The sequence below is a fragment of the Anser brachyrhynchus genome (assembly GCF_964034855.1).
Source record: "Anser brachyrhynchus genome assembly, chromosome: 3".
In the NCBI taxonomy this organism is placed as follows: Eukaryota; Metazoa; Chordata; class Aves; order Anseriformes; family Anatidae; genus Anser; species Anser brachyrhynchus.
The window spans coordinates 28165306-28184938 of NC_137696.1; the positions used below are offsets into that span (position 1 = coordinate 28165306).

Below are 19633 nucleotides of genomic sequence, written 5' to 3' on the forward strand. Positions count from 1 at the left end.
CATGTTGAGGCGAGCATCAACCAGCACCCCCAGATCCTTTTCCTCTGCACAGCTTTCCAGAGGCTCTGCCCCAAGCCTGTAGCGCTGCATGGGGTTGGTGTGGCCAAAGTGCAGGACCCGGCACTTGGCCATGTTGAACCTCATCCCATTGGCCTCTGCCCATCGACCCAACCTGTTCAGATCCCCCTGCAGGGCCTTCCTACCCTCCAGCAGATCGACACTTCCCCCCAACTTGGTGTCGTCTGCAAACTTTTTGGGGGTGCAGTCAATTCCCTCATCCAAATCATCAATATTTAATATTAAAGAGGATGGGCCCCAACACCAACCCCTGGGGAACACCACTGGTGACTGGTCACCAGCTGAATTTCACTCTGTTCACCACCACTCTCTGGGCCCGGCTATCCAGCCAGTTTTTAACCCAGAAAAGAGTGTACCTTTCCAAGCCATGGGCTGCCATCTTCTCCAGGAGAATACTGTAGAAGAATATGTCAAAGGTTTTGTCATCTTTGCTTCTGCTTCAAGCCCAAGTCTGTTGACTTCATTAGTTTTGGTTAACTTAATAATATTGCTTATGATAATTGTTTCAATAGATACAGAACTACTGTCACTAAAATGAATGCTTCAGAAAACCAAATAACCTCCCACCTAGATATTTACTGGAAAAAAATTTTTAGATAACTATGTGAAAGTCCATAAGGAAAACTTGCTTGAAGTCAATTTGATCTTGAATGTTGCTTGAACTGCAATTAAAGGAAACTCTTACATCTGTTAGGTAAAAAAACAAAACAAAGAAAACAAAACCCCACACACATTAGGTCAATAATTTATGTAACCTGGTCAGCAAGAAACATAGTGATAGCATCTACTACTCTGAATCACTTATCTGGCTGATGCCAGGGCAGTTACATTAATGTGAAGCTGCTAAAGGTTCATGTAGAAGATGACTTAGTTTCTCTATAGAAGAATTAAGTACCTTGAACTAAGAATTATTTTGTGTGTGTGTATGCAATACTTGTGAGTCATTATAGTTTCTTAAAGGCTGTTTAACTTTATGTAGTTGACGTGAGTCATTGTTCTCTTCCCAGGTAATGATTAGTTAAGATCACATTTATCTCTTCCATTTCTCTTAGGCTTGTGCTTCATTGATCTTCCGGTGAACAACTGCTTCAGAGTACTGAGTGACAAGTAAAGTCTTCAAGAAATAACACAAGATAGCTCCATTTGGAAAGAATGGATGACTAGCACTGACACCTGTTACTGCTCAGCTACTTTTGTCTCTGAAATAAAAGTGACAATTGGTTTAACAAAATTAAGTGTACCTTGTCCTTTTTGATTAATTTCATCAGTCATGAAATAGGTACAGAATATATAGAACTTGGCAAAAGGCATCTCAGAATAACATAGATTTTATAATTTCCAAAAATAAATCAAAAGAGGGAAGAATTGTCTTTATTGCCTGTACCACAATCACTGTTTCTTGTAGCTATTTCTACCATAAAAATGAGTATTCCTGATAGCATTCTGAATATTTGCTAAAGATCTAGCAAATATAAAGCTAGACCCAAACATTCATTATCTGACCTTACGGTCTAGGCAAATTTATTTAGACTTGTCAGTATAACAGAAAGAAAAAGTAGAGAATCCAAATGAAGAGGATATATTTATGGTATAAATGGTACGAGAACCTCCAGCCAGGATTTCCAACCTTTTCTTTCTCTTCCTTGTAAGAGATGGATAAATCACAAAGAATCATTTAGTCTTGCTGCTTCTGCTTCAGACTAGGAATATTTCATATGTTGTTAAAAACAGGACGGTTAGTGTATTGAAGATTTATATTTAGAATAGGAATGATATTTCAGCACTGCCATTCTCATGAGACTTCTTATTAAACATGTTCCCACTCCTCCATTGCCACCTCCAACCTTTTCTTCTGGTATTTTCCCAATTTACGAATCAATTCTTTGGCTCATGTCAAGTACTAAAATAATTTTTATGAGGGACTTTGACAGAACTGAAATTCAAAGTGATACAGTGCTACATCATTAGTTTAACTCCTAAAATAAAAATTTTTGAATTTAAAAATTTAAAATAAAAAAATCCCTATTTATGGGCTTTTAGTTTTCTTGCTGGCAAAACATGATGAATATGTTTCAAAGTTGCAGGAGCTTAGGGGATCAGTTTGGACAATCTTTAACTAAATTCAGCATTTGATAATCACTTCTGGTATTGTTATGCTAATAGTACAACTCTTGGGACTTGAGCTATTGATTTTTTTTCTTCTTTAAAACGAGATAAGTAAAAACTGATATTAATTTATCAGATGGAGAGGACAACAAGGCAAAGCTACAAGGTCCTGAGGAGATGGCAACCAGTCCGTTTGTACTGACACTGCAGTATGTGCTAGTAATGTCTGTATAGCCTCTCCTTCCTTTCACATTGTGGATGTACCCACCCCTCATAAACCTGTGGCAACACACTTTAAAAAAAAATTAAACATAAATAAATATAGACATAAACTAATGTTTATGTATTCATTAGTCAACACTGTTATTCATGAACACCATATTGAAGCTACTCATTTATGCGTGCAAGTTAAAAATGACTAAGACCATGAATTCAGATAGAACACATATGTCAGTTTGGTGAAATACTGAAAATTCTCAAAACTACAGCAAAGACACCAGCTCTTTGTTTTACTGCATCAGACTGCTGTTTTCTGGATAATAGGGATGAGCATGCATTAGCAATAGCAGTCTCTGTATAAAGAGAGAAAGAAGAGGAAAATTTCATTTAATGTGACAGAATTTCATTTCCTTCTGAGAAGAGCTCGGAAGAAGGACATCACATGTTTGACTTAGTTCTGGCTTCTTTCTTTAGAATGATGGAGACATGAAGTGGAATTTAATAGCATCTGCAGTAGGTAGGAGCAACCAGCAAGGCTCTGCTAGATCTTCAGTGACGGGTGAAGAGTTTCTCATAGCTTATTTATTCACAAAATTTATTATTCCGTTTTCAGCTCTGAAGGAATTCAGTTAGTCAGAAGTGATAAAGCTGGAGATTCCTTGCAAAACAAGAATTAATTTGGTGCTTCCTATTGGCAGGAAGATGTTCAGCCACTGCCAGGAAAGCAGGCCCATCATGCATAACAATTTATTGGGAAGACAAGTGCCATCACTCCATACATCTCCCCCTTCCTCCTTCTTTTCCCCAGCTTTTGTTGCTGAGCATGCTGTCATGTGGTATGGTATAGGTCATGGGTCAGTTTGGGTCAGCTGTCCTGGCTGTGTCCCCTCCTGGCTCCTTGTGCACTCCTAGCCTGCTTGCTGGCAGGACAGCAAGAGAAGCTGAAAAGTTCTTGACTCTGTGCAAGCACTGCTCCATGACAACTGAAAACACGGGTGTGTTATCACCACTGTTTTCATTAAAATTGAAAGCATAGCATCATACAAGCCTCTAAGATGAAAATGAACTCTATCCTAGCCAAAACCATGACTATATCCGCCACTTATTCCATGCCTCTTTTGTCATGCTCAGGTTCCACACTTTCCAACACATTCTAATTAATCACCACCTTTCAATGAATACACAAATATAATTCCCGTAGTCTATGGACCACCCCAGTGAGATGTCCATAAAAAGTCCACAAAATATCCACTGAGTTCTTTTAGTCCATGACTTAGATTCTTTTATTCTCTGTTGTGGTGGTCACTCAGCACAGCAGAGGCAGTGTGTTGTGTGCAGTAGATGGACATCACAGTCAGCTCAGGTCGTGTCACTGCTGCACTTGCGCTGCTTCTTGTGATGCTCGTGCTCTGTTGGTTTGAATGGTTCCTGCTACAGGATGTCCTCTAACATGTAAATAAGACCATGGTTTACAACAATTTAAAGGTACATCCGTCACAATCTCCACCTTTGGACCAGGCTGTATCGTTTAACATCCTAATTCCTCCCCCTCCCCTGGCCTGGCAAGCAGCAAGGGGTTCCTGCTCTAGGACTTCCTATAACATGCAGTTTAAATAATGAATCACAAAATTTTAAAGTCGTATCTGTTACAATCTCCAACCCATTTGGACCAAGCCATAGGGTTTAACATTGCAATGAACTCCTCTCCTTGCCCCTGCTCCAGCCTGGGCTTGTCCATTGGCCACAGTCCCTTAGAAGTGTACATAGTGTGTCTTGATGTGTGGATGTCATTTTGTTTATTTTGGGAAGTGTAAAAATAACAGTTTTGAAAATATTTTTTGATCATATTCTGTACATCCGCTGTGCTTGTTCCAGATCCCTTCAGTTGATAATGCAGCACCCTCAGCTCTCAAACCATCCCTTCTGGTCTCTGTGATGTGCATTACTTCGAAGGAGCACAGCTGGATCCTGGACTGTAACTTCTCATGCAGTTAGGATCAGAACCATTAGTTTATTTGAAGGACCAAGACCTTAAAAGTGAACGCAGAGCTAATAGACAGTCTTATGTTCCTGCTGTGTTCACAGGGCTTAAGCCAGTGAAATACGGGGCAGGCACATCTAAATTATTTTCACCTTTTGCCTCAGTTACCATGATGTGCAGTAATCTAATTCAGAAATGACATAGGAATGGCTCCCTGCTGTGATGTCCTCATCACACACAAAGTTGCAATGAGTTTCTAATGAGATGGAGATAAGGAAGACATTTTTAGTGATTACTGTGTAGCCTAGACAAATCTCAGAGATGTACTAAGTGAAGCCAAAATCTTTCCACTGTTTTCCATCAGTTAAATATCTAAGGATACGTAAGATATCTTTATGGTATAACGTAAGAAGGTGATAGGACAAAAACATAGTAAAATCATCTTGATAGCTTTTTCTTTAACTTTTTATCAGGAATTTCTGTAATTAGTCAGTCATTAACAATGATTAATGACTAGAAGTAGGGCCAATGGGAAATACATGTTTTGAAATCAATATCAGGAAAGGAAAGACTGTGCAATATTGGAAGCATTTGGCTGTGGAACTGTCGCTTTGCAAAACGAGAAACATATTTCACCTGTGTGTTCATCAGACAGCTCCAAATACATAACTGAAATGTAAATGAGGATAAGAGGCAGTGGAAAACAGGAGAATATTTACCTTATAGTCTGAATTGATACTTAATCGTTGCTTCCATGTCTGTCTTTAATGATACCTATAGTATATTTTTATTTATAAACATATATGTGTGTGTATACATACATGCTCGTAAGTGCTCCAGAAGAAAACATTTTATTTTTGTTTTCTTGGAAGCACTGGGTGCTCTGTGATGAATCTTAGCATAGGTAATGTATATCCAGGTTTTAAAGCAACCAGGACAAAATAAAACAAAAACTACATAAAATCCAAAGCTGCTTCTATAGCTCATTTTCAGCTCTTTTCAAAATGTGTGGTTATGAATAAACCCTTTACTTTCTCAAGTGTATGCTCTGCAGAATTTCAGACACAAAGCAATTAAAAAGGTCAAAGTATTACAATACACTTACTGCATCTTTGTATGACAGCAAAGCTCATTATTTGCTGTGTTCTGTCCTTCTTAATTAAATCATCAAATCACATGTACATTCCAGAGCAGCGCAGTTATAAAAGGTTATTTCTATCAGTTTATTCCTGATTGGTTTATTAATTACAGGCCTTGACACTCAGTTCAAGTCAGCACTCTTCCCCCATGATAGAAGTGCACATTATGTTTAAAATACTATACCATAATTTTAACCAAGTTAGTCCCTTCCATCCATAGACAGAAAAAAATGCTATGAACTGAAATTCTTTCAGGTTTTGTAAAGACTTTTCAAACTTATAGCTTTCATCCATGGTTTTCAGAATGTTTTTTAATTAGTCCTCTGGTAGTTCTGTGGTATTTTCTACTGATTTTTTTGTTTGTTTGTCTGCAAACCTGCTGTATTGCCAGCCGCTGTGGTAAAAAGACAGAAGAACTGGTTGTAAATCTTAAATAAACTCCCTGCAGAAATGGTTAAGGCATGTCTGGAGACACTGTGGGAGCTGTCAAAGACCAGGTAAGAAGGAAGAGGCTTACCCTTCATTCCTGATTTTAAATACGTACTTTAGCAGTTTGGATATTGTGAATACCCAGAAGTCACAAAGCGCGATCTCCCAAATTGTCGTTTAAAACGGCTTTGTCTTTTATTTACTCTAACCGCAAATACCCTTTTACCTTGTGGGGAAGAATCTAAGGGTAGTACTTTGCCGAGGGACTCAGTTGCAGTTAATTCGGCCCTGGGCAGTTTCTGCCTGTCTTCCTGAGAGGACGGCTGCTCCAGCGCCGGCCCGCCCATGCCGGGTGACCCCTGGCAGCGCCTCAGCCTTCTTGTGGCCATGCTCTCCTCCTCAGAGGGGCGCCTTACCCCTCCTGCCCTCCTCGTCACGGATTTACCTCATCCTAAAAATAATAAAAAAAAAAAGCAAGTTTGGGCAAGTCATTATTTTTTCAAGATCCGGCCCAAGTCGACCTCAGCTCATAGCCCACGCTCATTACCGCGCTCACGCTGTCGTGACACGGTTTCCGTCAGAAACACGCGGTCGTGACGGAAGACACCGCCTTACAGGTGACAGGACCCCCCCCACACACACACCCTGCGGCGAAGCCCCCCCGGCCGCCTCCATCGCCGTCGCCAGCCAGCCCCGCGCCTCACACGCGAGGGCGGGAGCGAAGGGAGGGGAGGGGAGGGCGGCGGCAAGCCCGGCCGCTCGCAGCTCGCTCCGCCGCCAGCAGCAGGTGGAGGGCTCGCCGCCGCCGGCGGGGAAAGGGTGGGCGGAGGCCCGGCACGGCGCTGCGGGAGGCGGGACGGGCTCGGAGGAGCGGAGGGAGCCGCTGCGAGGGGCGCGGGGAGCGCCCGGCCGGAGGGGCCGTGGGTGAGACCTCGGGGCCGGGGCGGCGCGGAGGGGCTCCGCACCCCCGCGTCGTGCCTCCTCCCGGAGCGACGGCGGGCCCGGCCGGCTCTTTGTCCTGGGGCCGAGCATCCCCTCCCTTGTGCTGTCCGAGGGCGACGAACTCCGCCCTGCCGGCGGCGGAGGCGCGGACGCCCGTCTACCCCCCGGGGGCTTGGGGGTCGCGGCTCTCCCGTGCCCGCCAGGGCACCCCGGGGGGCTCTCCCCGCCATGGCCTTCACCTTCGCCGCCTTCTGCTACATGCTGTCGCTGGTCCTCTGCGCCGCCCTCATCTTCTTCGCCATCTGGCATGTGAGTACCCCGCGGGGGCCCTCAGCAGCGGCCCCAGCCCGGGGGGGGGCCGTCGGGGGGCAGGCGGAGCGGGAGCAGGGGCGGGGGTCTCCGGCATGGGCAGTGCGGGCAGGGCCCCTGAGACCGCCGTGGGGATATATACACGCATATCTGTGTCTAGTTAAGTTTTTACAAACGTACGTCAAGGGAAGCGCTTCCGTGATAGCTTATGAAGAATACGCTTGTTTGTGCTTCTGGGAAGTGCTCGCACCCTGAGCGCCGTGGTAGCGTCGTGCGTGTGGAGAACTTCGCCGCCGCTGACTTCCCTTGGCATAAAGGTGCCCGTGCACCCAGCATCAACCCTGCTAACGCCGGAGCTCTTCGAGGGACGTGGCTTTTGTTGCCCAGGAACAGAGCGCTGTCAAGGAGAAGCCTCCACGTATCTAGAGGCGAAGCAGATCTTTCCTTCAATAAGTACCACGCCGACAACTTTCTTAAAAGTCGTGTTTGAAGTTGAAACTTTGTCAGCCTTTGTGATGCGTGAACTGGTGTTTCGATTCCTTCTTCACCAATTTCACTTGAAAGCGGTGGTGTTCATTCCCTGCTGTATGCAGGGGTGGCTATGATAGGAGTGTGTAACTTAATGTATGTTCGTTTCCACAATGATGAAATTATCCATATGCATGATTTAAAGTTCTCTTATGTGGTTACATAGTGTGGAATTATTTACACTATGTCTTGTACGTCTTTGTATATCACACAAAGAACTTTGTGCTGTAAACATTCAGGGGGGAGCAGGATAAGCTGAAACAGAGCTCAACCAATCCAGGTTGGATGGCACTTTGAGCAACATGATCTAGTGGGCGTCATCCCTGCCCGTTGCAGGGGGCTTGGAGCTGGATGATCTTTAAGGTCCCTTCCAACCCAAACCTTTCTACGATTCTGTGAATGGCTTCGCATATCCTGATGGAATAAGATTTAAAAAAAAAAGAAAAAGAAAAAAAGAAAAAGCAACAACAAAAACTCCTTTAACTAACAAACAAGGAAGAAAGAGAATTTATTTTTATTATAACATGAGTAAAGCTGCTAGCTTAGCTATATGTAAGCACGTTAGAGGTAGGAAGCAGTCCCCTGAGAGGATTCTTTGAAATCTAATTGTCCTGAACAGTTAATGGTGCAGTTACAAAATTTTTCTTATTAATGAAATGACAAAAAATGCGATGGTGATGTCGTGTACTGCGAAGACTGAAAAGGATCTCTAGGAGTCAGCTACTGTACTCCCACTCTTTGGAAAAAAAGGGGTAGTACAATTTAGATGATTACTCATGTTTCCTTCTTTGCTTTTCCACAAACCATAATGTCTCCCAAAGGGATAATTCTGCAGATTCTTCAAACCAGTTAGAGTTAAAAAGTGTTTTCTAAGTGTTTGCTGAATCTCTTTCTACAAATTGCACTGTTATTTCTGTAATTGCTAACACAATTTTAATATTTTTTATATATTTGAAGTCTGTTACTATGTTTCAGCAGTTGTCTTTTTCCTGGACTGAAGTTGTTGTTGGCTGAAGACATACGGTATGTCTAGCAAATGGTGCAAATTATTTTTCCATACATAAGTCAGTGTAGTCACTGCAAATTTAGTGAAACATTTTTCAACTTTCAGTCTGTAAACCCATGGAGAGCAATCCATTATTTACAGAGATCTGTAAGAAGTAAAGAAGAAAAGAAACCCTTTGTCAATAGGCTTATGTGTATGGCGCATGTTTCTCACATCCATTGTAAAATTATTGAGGGACTGAAATTGAAAATGGCTGGAAACACCATTCTACTGTAATAGAGCAAGAATTGGTACTCCTGTTATAAATAGATAATCCTATTGAAGTGCATGGTTTGTGTGAAGGTCATAGAATAACAGATAGAACACCCTGCTAGAACAAATTTTCAAGCATACCTATTACAAAACAATTTCTATTGTCCTTTCTATAAGAACTGTTATAATTTGGTTCCTGATTTCTTCTTAAATGTAGTCTGACATGTAGCTTATGTATTGAGTCATAGGAGTTTCTTTTACCTTAAACATCTCATTGTGAAAATCTTCCCAGGAAACAAAACTCCTACTCTTTCCCTGCAACCAGATTTTCATCTTTATTTTTTTCTGTAATATATTTGCAAGGGACAGTTGACATATTTTAAATAGTTTCTCATAACGGCAGCGGAGGATTTAAAATATTACATTTTTCTGTTAAAATGCTTTTTTTTTCTTTTTAATGTTTTGTTACTAAGAACAAAGTGCTGATTAATCTGAGCATCTCATCACATTGAAAGATTACAGGGTTCTAAGACTGAACCTGCATTTACATTTTGTATGTTGTTTTATTTTGTATGTTATTTTAAAGGACAAGTATAAAATGCAACATTTGGACTTCATGTTGTTCAGACCAGAATCTGACTGAAATTTGGGCAGTTATTTGGAATGAATTAACAGTGGCTCAAATAAAATCTCATTTTCTTCCTACTCAGTAGTCAGATGGATTTTATAAGAGTGATAGTTTTTATTACTATAGATGTAATAGGTTCAATAAAAGCTTCTGTGGTGTGGGAATTTCTCAAACGTATAGATTGTTCAGTGATCACATTACCTCCATCTGTAATGACACAACACTAAAAAATCATGTAGAAATCTATACTTTTGTGTCACTGTTGTGGAAAAGTGCTAGAGAATTTAGTAGAGAATGGTGATCTTTCTGCTTGGTTTCTTCTAACAATCCTGTGGAATTTAATAAAGCCTTACATTCCCATTACAGAATTATATAGGCTGTTTCAAACATTATATAGGCTGTTTCTGGTGTTTGGAGTAAACTTTGCATAACTCTATGAATTAGATGTTTCAAAATTTAATAAAACTTTTTCGTCTGAGGTCTAAATGTGTTGTGTTTGAGTTCTCATAGCTACACAGTTTAGTAAAGTTGATTGTACTTGAAGCAATATTCGCCAAATGTGTATCAGTTAAATGAGATTGTCTTCAAAAGAAGTTAGCGTCAAAATGCTAAGAAAACTTCAGTGAGCAAATATCTTGTGAGGGGAAAAAAAAAGATATACACGCATAGAGATACTGCATGTGACTGTAAGCTGTTTCAGAAATGAAGTTTCGATAGCACTTTATTTGCATTACTAGCTGTGGTATCATTTACATGTATATTGACCAAGGTGTCCTCTCTGTTGGGCTAATACAGCTGAGCGTATTTTGGTGGGGTCGTGTGGTACAGCTAACAGCAGGATTTGGTCTGTCAGCTGCATAATGACATATCTGCACCTGATTGTGCTGTAAACTCAAGAACAGAGTGTATGGCCTTCTTACTAAACATCACAGACACTTTGTTTTGCTATCTTCAGCTATTCTTGTTGCTCTTTATAAACAGCATTTTAATTACATAAGCAGTTTTACTCCATTCCTAAACTATTTTAACTAAGATTTAGCATCCTTTTAACATTTAGGCGAGCCACGTCAGGTCTTTTTGAACTCCCAGTAAGATTTGACATACCACGTTCTTTTCTAGTATAGCTCCATTGATTTCAGTTATGTCTGAATTGAAGTTGACTGAAAGTGACCAAATTCTGGTTTATGTGTTGTCACTTAATATAGGACATACTTGTACAAAGTCTTGCAGCACTATTATTCTCTACAAATACATTGTTTTGGGGTAATCTGACTACATGTAAGAGAGTCCTTCCCTTTCTTCATATTTTAAGGTGAAATTATCTGTTTTGAGATTTGTTATTTTAAGGAAAGCTTTATGAAAAGAGCTTTTCAAAGTGTTCCATTTCATAACACCACAACAAAACAAAGTAGCAAGGACATTACTGTTTGAAAAATGAATTCAAATGGTGGGCCATCTCTTTGAACTAATACTAGTGTATCTGTGAATGTGTGCAATTGCTTAATAACCAGTAGTACTTAAGGATTGCCAGAAAGTATTAGGAGTATTAGGCCAGTGAAAAAATGAATGGTGCTGGCCTAAGGAGTTGTACCATATCAGCTGGGCTTATGCAGTTCTTCAATATAATTGTGAATTCAATTGATTCTAGAAACAATTGTGTCATGGCAAGAGTAACGTGTGCTGAAATCTGTGATAGTTACTTAAATGTAATAATAAGAAGAATAAAATAGCAGAGTATATATTTTTTGCTTTGTTTATTTATCCTTTTGGAGTTTGAGGACAGTGTTAATGCTAATAAACTACCTTCATATGACTCTGTCCTGAATTAACAGTTACCAGATCACAGTTATATTTAAAACCAGTGGGAGGCAGTGACTGAAAAAAGTATTGTAGGCTAAGATGGACTTTTAGTTTTTAATTAGTTCCTTTTTTTTGAGAATATCAAGGAAGGAAACCATTGGAAACTATGTGGTGTGCTGTTTCCTCTATTGGCTTTGTTTGTTATGTTTAGCAGATGGCTTAAATTTTCTGTTCATTGTTTCTCATTTACTAAGTGTGGATAATAGAACTGAACTCCAAGTACTGCATGACATCTTTTCACATATATCCATAAAATGTCTTTGCTTTCCAACAGAAGGTGCTATGTACGTAGAAGACGTTGCCACTTCTGTTATTTTTCACTTTATGGTCCTGCTGATGTGGACTGTATTTTATCAGTACTCAATTTGCAGTAGTGTAGGTAGAAAAATTTGAAAGCTCTCCAAGAGTTACATAAATGGAATTTGGTGAATATTCAGTATCTATCTCACTTAGGCTTCCTCATAAAATTGTTAGCTTAATTTTTGATAAATTGTTTAACCTTATTTCTAAAGATAAGTAAAAAGCACACAAGATAATTATTTAAAGCTTGTGCTGAGGGCAAATTCACTTGAGCAAAGCACTTTGGCCACAAACTGGTGGCTAGTATATCAGTTTTCTCTGTGTATCAGTAGCTTATTTTATCTGTAACTGTGGTTTGGAGGATAGCTGGCTGTTCTATCAGAGTCCAGTAAAAGAGCTGTAAGCTCACTTGAACCTGTACTTCTCTTCAGCAAAGGCTGCTGGTCAGCTCATTTTAACCTCCTTACAATACTTTAGATCCTGCCTTGAAAAGAAAGTAATTTCCTTACAGACTTGGTTGAGCTTGAATATTCTTTCAGTCATTGAAGTTCAGTTCTGTACTTTAATGAGTCATTAATTCAGTTTTCTGAGAATATCGGATAATTACATGATTAAAAATAGAATGAAATTAAGGTTTGAGGAGCAGGAACACAAACACTGTTGTTACGTTATACATATTTCTTGAAGAATTTTTCTTCTCTATCTAAGCGACTGAGCACATTGTCCCTGAAGGTTTCATAGTCACGACAGCTTAAGGAATAAGTCTGATGTGTCTGGCTATAACATAGCTTGACAGCTCCCTTACACGTTGCTTTCAGAAGTTAGTCACATTAATGCTGACAGACAGATACCAGGCCAGGCAGCTTAGGCTACTTAACAAAATATGTATTGAAAAGTAAATATATTTCAGTTTAGTCGCCTTGTCATACTTAAGTATTAATTAAAAAATGGTATAAGTCTTTGGCTCTACCACAGATTTAAAAGCTGTAAAAAGATTAAAAAGGATCTCTCTATATACTGGAATTGTCATGATGAGATTTATTTGGAGAAAGGTTTTGTATTGTAAATGGTTGGCACTGGTCGTAACTCCAGATGCTTCACAAGTCACAGTGACTCCCTTATCTACATACAATGAATTACTCTGTGGAGTCTTGTGCTTCCCTCCTTCAAAAATGTGCAGAGGACTGTTTCAATGTTATTTGATTGTCACATATCCATTTTGTTTGTTTGTTTTTATTTGTTGTTAATCATAAGGTTAGTTGGAAAATCTACTTACTAAAGGGATTTTATCTCAAAATTGGCAAATAATATATTTGTAGTGCTTTTTTCAATTGCTATGCTTGTTGATAAGCATGGCAATATAGCTGTCGTATTTCATCAGACTGTGAGTGCCACTCTCTTGATTGAGTCTGAGGCATGAGGTTTTAGCTCTTATTACATACATTTGTATATTCAGTCACCAAATACTATGTTCAATCACCCTTAAAATTCAACACTCAGACTTCTGGCTGAGTTGCTTCCCTTGCCCCCTTCACCCCTCCCAGCATGAATGTCCTTCTATCAGAATGTTTTTCAGAAAGAAGAGGAGGAAGCTGAGCAGAGAATGAGAATCTAGATATCTCTTTGACCTATTCCTCTTCCTCAGTGTCTCTGACATGCAGTTCATTTATAATCAGTGTTGTTGCTGACAGCTAGCGGTGACTCCACCGGGCAAGCAAACTGTGTCTCACAGGAATTAAAAGCAGGGGATACTGAGGGACTTACTGGTTTGTAGGTTGGTGGTTTTGAAAACACATCCGCTTTCTGTGGAAACAGAGTCTTTCCAATATGAAACAAGTAAATACTGTTGTTGTTATTGCCATTCTTCAAAGGGATAGTCACCTAACGTCACAGGACAGAGTCTGTTCATGAGGTAAAAGCAGACAAATGTCAAATAGTATTTTATTTACAAGATTAACATGTTCCAGTGTTTTACAGTTGGAAATTCCATTTTTTTTTTTTTGACTTGTGGCCATGATGCTATTCAGAGAGCAAGGTGCAATTTTATTAACAGGATGGTTCCTGTGTTCCTTGGGTAATAATTACACCTTCAGAAATGTCCCCTTCCTGTTCAAAGAAACAATATCAACTCATAAAAAGATTTAGATTGGGAGAGACTTAGGAAATCACCTAGTCACATCTCTTCTTCAAGGCAGGCCTAATTTCAAAGTTGGGCCAGGCTGCTCAAGTCCTTGCCCGGTTGAGTTGTGAATTCCTCTGCAGACAGAGACTCCACAGCTTTTCCAGGAGCCTGTTCCAGTACTTGACCACTCTCACTGTGAACATGTATTTTATTACACACAGTTGCAACTTCTGTGCGTGCAACTTCTGACTTTTGTCTCTCGGTCTCATGGTGCACACCCCTGAGAAAACCTTTGTGCTGACTTCTGTCAAACCCACCCTGGGAAAATGAACACAGTAATTTGATCTCCTACCCCACAGCCAAAACCACTTCCCTCAGTCTCTCCTTGTGCACGCAACCCTCTTTTGTCCACCAGAATGGCCAGATCCTTTTCTGCTGGGTTGCTGGCAGGCTATAATGTTACGTGTGGATAGTGTGTCCCATGAACAGGACTTTGCAGTTGCCTTGGTTGACCATCATGAGGCTTTCACTGGCCCATTCGTCCAGCTTGTCAAGGCCACTCTGAGTGGCAGCTGTAGCCTCCAGTGTGTCAACTGATCCTCCCCAGCATGGTGTCCCCTGCAAATTTGCTCCGTCTCTCATCTTCCAAGTCATCAATGAAGATGCCAAACAAGACTTGATGCAGTATTGATCCCTGAGTAGCTCCAATCGTAGCTGGGCAGCCCTAATGGCAGACGTTAAACCAGTGACCACTACCATTTCAGCCTGATGGTGTAGCCAGTTTTCACCTTGTAATCTGCCTATCTTTTCCCTATCTCCCCTGTCTGGGTACAAAATTTTTCTGCTGGGACACAGCATCTCCATCTTGCTTAGTGTTTCACTGTGTGCCCATGAAAACTCAAAGGAACATCAATGCACCTTGTCATAGCAGGACAAGGGTCTGTATATTTTTCTTCACTTCCCATTGAAAAAAAAATGTTACTGTATAAAGCAAGGATTTATTTTAGGAATGTTGTAAAAATTTATATTAAAAGGCGCTGGAAAATCACAAAACATTTATAATGGAAGCAGGTTTTCTCTTTAAGATACTGAAGGACTGCTGAACTTGCACCTACCGTTTTGATAAAGTGAGCACATGAAGCAGAACATAGAGGAGATGAAAAAATGATGCCTTCAAGGAGTTGTTCCATAGAACATTGCCTGGAGCTCCTCACGTATGCAATAGATCATAAAGTACTTTTGGATTGGTTGTGCGTCCTTTCGTATTTCTAAGCTTTTGGAGGCTGTGTCATATTCTAGCTATCAGAGCTAGATTTTATTTTTTTAATAGAGCTGGAAAACTAAGCACATCATGGGAGTAACTGGAGTCCAATAACTGGGAAGATCTACAGTAAAATGGTGAGAATTAGTAAGTTATAGTCTTTGTAATTATCTGATAACAGTTGCTGTGCAAGTGCCAGGCATTGTTGATAAAGCGCCATTTTTTTGTTGTAATGACATTTGATTTTTGAATGCATTTAAATGCCAGCCATCTTTATGCTATGAGTCACTGTTTCAAGTGTTTGATTGTTTAGTCAATCTTCTGTTGCATTATTATTTTATCCTGTTAAGAGTTCTTGCTAAAGTTATTTGTATCACCATGTAAATATAAACTGTTTTGTACATTCACAGAATGGGTATTTATAAGCAAGCATAATGAAGGCTCCATGAAGATCAATTTGACCAAAAATTAATCAAAAACATGTGCTTCAGAGTTGGTCTGCTATTACCTAAACACTATTAGATCCTTTAGAAAATTGATTTGTTGATTTTTTTTAAATGGCAGGTGTGTTTGGATCTATGCTGAAATCTGTCCTTATCCTTAGTCATGCTCTTATAATTAAACTAGTCAGTTTCGTAGCAAGGTATGTGAACAGATGAGGCAAGATAATAGTGTTGCTGTTTGATTATTTTACTCTAAATGCTTGATCCTTCTTACTGGCTGCTGTATCCCTTCCCCTTGCCTTATTTCTGCAAACACAACTTCATTACTGCTGTATCCCTTCCCCTCACCTTATTTCTGCAAAAACAACTGCATTACTACTGCATCCCTTCCCCATGCCTTATTTCTGCAATCACAAACACGTGCCTGGTGTGTGTGTCTGAGCTTCAGAGTTACTTCCTTTAGGTTCTGCCTGGCCTCTTTATGGGAGAGAAAATCTGGGGAGATCTTGAACCTGGTCATTCCTGCCTGATGCCACCTGCTTGAAAACCTCTTGTTCTCTTGTCCTGCCTCTTGGTGGTCTAGCTGGGCTTCTGCTGTGCCATTTGCAGGCAGAAAATGCAGATCATCAGCATTTCTGCCTGCTACCCCATAATAGGCTCCTTTCTGAGACAGCATTGGTAGGACCCCATGGTTGAGTAGGTAATGGTTAAGAAAAATGGTGTGGGAAGAAGGAAAGTGGGACTAAGGGAAGTAGGACTCAAGGGAGAAAAATATGAACGAAAGATCAAAAGAGGGTATATGTATGAGTAATAGACAAAAAGAAGGATGATTGAAAATACAAAATTCTTGCTTGGGGAACAATTATTTGAGAAGAGAAGGCTGGCTGAATCCAGAAGGTATGGTTGAATTCAGACGGTGGACATTTTTGGGCAGCCTGTGTAATGAGTCTTCTGTGTGGGTATGGTGTAATACATGACATGCTTGAACAGATTTATTAGCAACAGAACCCAGGTGTGCTTATGCATTTTGTGGGTTTTGGTGAATGTACATAAACCACTGCTAGTGAGAATGGAGAACATGACAGAGGGAAAAGAGGCAGCAGCAGCAATGTGAAACCTGTGAGGAAATGCAAGAGAACTCAACATAAGGAGTGGGGGAAGATACTTCTCCCAAACAACAATTTTTGTACAATAAATTGACACCACTGAGGAGAAAATTGACCTGAAAAAGAGTGCATGTAACAAAACAAAAATCTCAAAATGGTGATTTGTAACCATATATATGAATCTTTGAAAATTAAGTAATACAATACGTTGGGGTGGGATGATAAGATTGGAAACTTGCTAGAGACAGCAGTAGCCGACTCACAAGTCTCTTATTTATTACTTTCATCTTACTCATATTGAAACAAAAATCTTGTCTTTTGATCTCATTCTCTTACCTCCTTCTTTGGAGCAAATATTTTTTCTAGTTGTATCTATTCTGGTGTATTACTACCCTTTCCCTAAAATTATTCTGCAGAAATATCCTGTTTATTCCTAGCTTTATGATTATCAGCTTTGTGCTGTTAACTAATAGAAAATGTGCTTCAGTTCCTTTCAAGAATAATTTATGAAGCAGAGCTTTGTGACTTTAACATGTCTGTGTCTTTTTACTTCCATTTTCCCCGTGCTGTAGGTTTGATAAGAATAAAAAGGCAAGTGAAAACATATCATGGGAGCACATTACATTTAAGATGGGGTAGATGACAAGCGATTTGTAATTTTGAGGAAAAACAGGGACAGAAGAATACTTCCTCTCGTATCTATAGTTAGCCAGTTATACTGTCTCCAGCCAGAATTAACACACTGTCGGTCCAATGTGACCAGGCTACCAACCTTCCTTTTAGCTTACCTTTCTGGCCAACCTTGTGTATCAAGCCTTTCACCAACCCATGTCTAGCCTGTTCCTGGTTTGGTGTGGAGAAAGCTGGGTAGTGCAGAATTTAGCCTATACATGTACAAGATGTACAAAGCTCTAGTATTGAATCAGTGACATAGAGGTAATGAGCAATACATCTTAGTTGTTTCATTTTTTATTGCACTTCCTTAGCTGGTGTGGCGTTTAGCGTAAAGAGAAGCAAGGGCAAAGTAGACCTCTGTCTCTTGTGTTGAAAGATGAGTTCTCCAGTTTCTCCAGAGCCTGGATATAAAATTATGCTGTTTTCTTCTCACCTTGGTTGTTTGAGAGGTCTGGGAATCCACTCTGTAACAGATTGTTTTTCAAGATAGGCCAATCTAACATATCGACTTAGTGCCAAACTAACAAGTGACAACACTCCTGACATGACATGTCAATTTGTTGTTGGTGATGCTAACGGATCTTTGGATTTTTGGTGCTGAACTGAAGAATCAGAATGGTTAGATTCTAATGTGTTTAAGGGGTTTTGATCTTGTTACCTAAATGGAAAAAAATGATTGTTTTAGAAAGTCCACGTGAAATACTCCATTGCGTGTAGAAGGAGGAGAACATACGCAGAGCAGAATATTAGCGGCCTGCTTGCATTGAAAGCACAAGGAGTGTGGAAGATTAGTATTCAGTTCCCTTTGCCGCAGAGTAACTTAAGTAATACATTTCCAGGTACAAATACATGTAAGCTTTTTTTTTTCCTTTTTTTTTTTTTTTTCTCAGAACAATGTGGTGTATTCATCAGTTTTGAAATTAATTGAAAATTTTTGTTTGTTCATCTTTGCTTAATATTATTAACAATATTTTTTGTCCCTTAAGAAATATCAAGAGGATATATCCTGGTGCATTTCATTCACAGAATACTGCTGCTTTCTGAACTGTTTTTTTTCTTCTGCTTTCTGTTTCACTGTACTAAAAGCAGTACCAAAGTTTTAAAAGGAATGAATTGTGACAAAATAATGAAATCTTAGAGGGGGTGGGGGAAACATGGCACTTTTCACCTTAAAAATTCCTCCTCCACTTGAGGTCTGTTTTGAAACGTGTTCTAGCTGCAGGGAGCAAAACTATTAGCCTATTCAGAAACAGGCTCTGTACAGCTGTATTAGCATCATCTCTCCTGTACAGCTTGCTTGCTTGTCTTTCTCCTCTTAACGAACTGCAGTTTATCTGCACAAAGCTTTTTTTTTTTTTTCCTGTCTGAATTTCAGCTGGTCTAGACTGAAAGTCAGGGAGTGGATGTACAGTTGTGATACAAGCACAGGTGATCTCTGAACTCTGTAAGTGGGTAATAGGTGGAACTTCTTCCTCTTTCGTGAATGTGAGAGGGTTGGCACATCTCAGTTTCAGGATAGCAGGGGAACATATTTCAGTGATTGTGATGAGAAAGTGAAATCTGTGTCCAGAATCCTGTTGTTAGACAGTAAAACTGTTTCTCCTTGCAGTTGAATGAGGTGAGTTTAAAACACCCATTTCATAGCAGTTGTAGAAATCTGTCAATAGATGCTTATCAAATCATCCTTCTGGGAACATCATGTTCCCAACAGAATTTTGCAGCTGCTGAGGTGTTTTTTTTTTCTTTTTTTTTTTTTTTTTTCCCCGGTGGTTTTGTCAAAACTAATAACAACAACTGTATTCTTAACATTCAGAAATGAGGTTTACTTTTTCAAATTGTTGTCTGCAGGGTTGCCATTATAATAGCCAGTAATGCACTGAGATAGTAACTTTCCATTCAAAGTACTCAAAACTCTGCACAGTATGCTTGTATTCCTGAAGATAAATTTCCGTCTTTTTCACAACATGGTTGGAGTTTTTCTTTCTTTTACTAATACGTGGACTTCCGAGTGACTGCCAAATGATTATTCTTAGTGGTTTCTCTGCACCTCTCTGCGTGCTTGGAGATCTGACCTCGCATAACTGAAACAATACTACTACTTTTGTCCATCTATATGGTTTTTAGTTTTTGTCCATCCACACAGTTTTTGTTTGTGCAGGGGAATACAGTGGTGTGACTATACAAATGCAGACTAGGATATCTGTGCATGTGCTCTCGGCAGGAGAGCCTTCTATGGATTTTTATCAATA

The 19633-nt window shown here is 39.9% G+C and overlaps 2 protein-coding genes and 1 long non-coding RNA gene across 11 annotated transcripts in view; 2 read left to right on the plus strand and 1 right to left on the minus strand.

Moving 5' to 3' along the window:
- The window catches only part of LOC308192622 (uncharacterized protein), a 28802-nt gene extending 26520 nt beyond the window's left edge, over nucleotides 1-2282 (plus strand). For 4 of the 5 annotated variants that reach the window (XR_013948926.1, XR_013948927.1, XR_013948928.1 and 1 more), the window contains one exon: nucleotides 1131-2282. The gene's annotated coding sequence lies outside the window, so the exon portion shown is untranslated. The remainder of the gene's footprint in view (nucleotides 1-1130) is intronic. The other variant, XR_013948930.1, reaches the window with a different exon arrangement.
- Nucleotides 2283-2464: 182 nt separating this feature from the next.
- Nucleotides 2465-7378, minus strand: LOC308192624. Its single transcript, XR_013948943.1, has 3 exons — nucleotides 7134-7378; nucleotides 6179-6403; nucleotides 2465-3848 (listed from the first exon to the last, which is right to left on the minus strand). It is a non-coding gene; the product is annotated as an uncharacterized lncRNA (long non-coding RNA).
- Nucleotides 6691-19633, plus strand: part of CNIH3 (cornichon family AMPA receptor auxiliary protein 3) — a 47695-nt gene continuing 34752 nt past the window's right edge. Inside the window, exon 1 of one of the 5 annotated variants that reach the window (XR_013948924.1) lies at nucleotides 6691-7203. Coding sequence is in view for 3 of the 5 variants with exons in the window: in XM_080586408.1 (XP_080442534.1) it covers nucleotides 7123-7203 (81 nt within the window). In the remaining 2 variants the exon portion in view is untranslated. The remainder of the gene's footprint in view (nucleotides 7204-19633) is intronic. The other 4 variants (XM_080586408.1, XR_013948925.1, XM_080586405.1 and 1 more) reach the window with 4 other exon arrangements.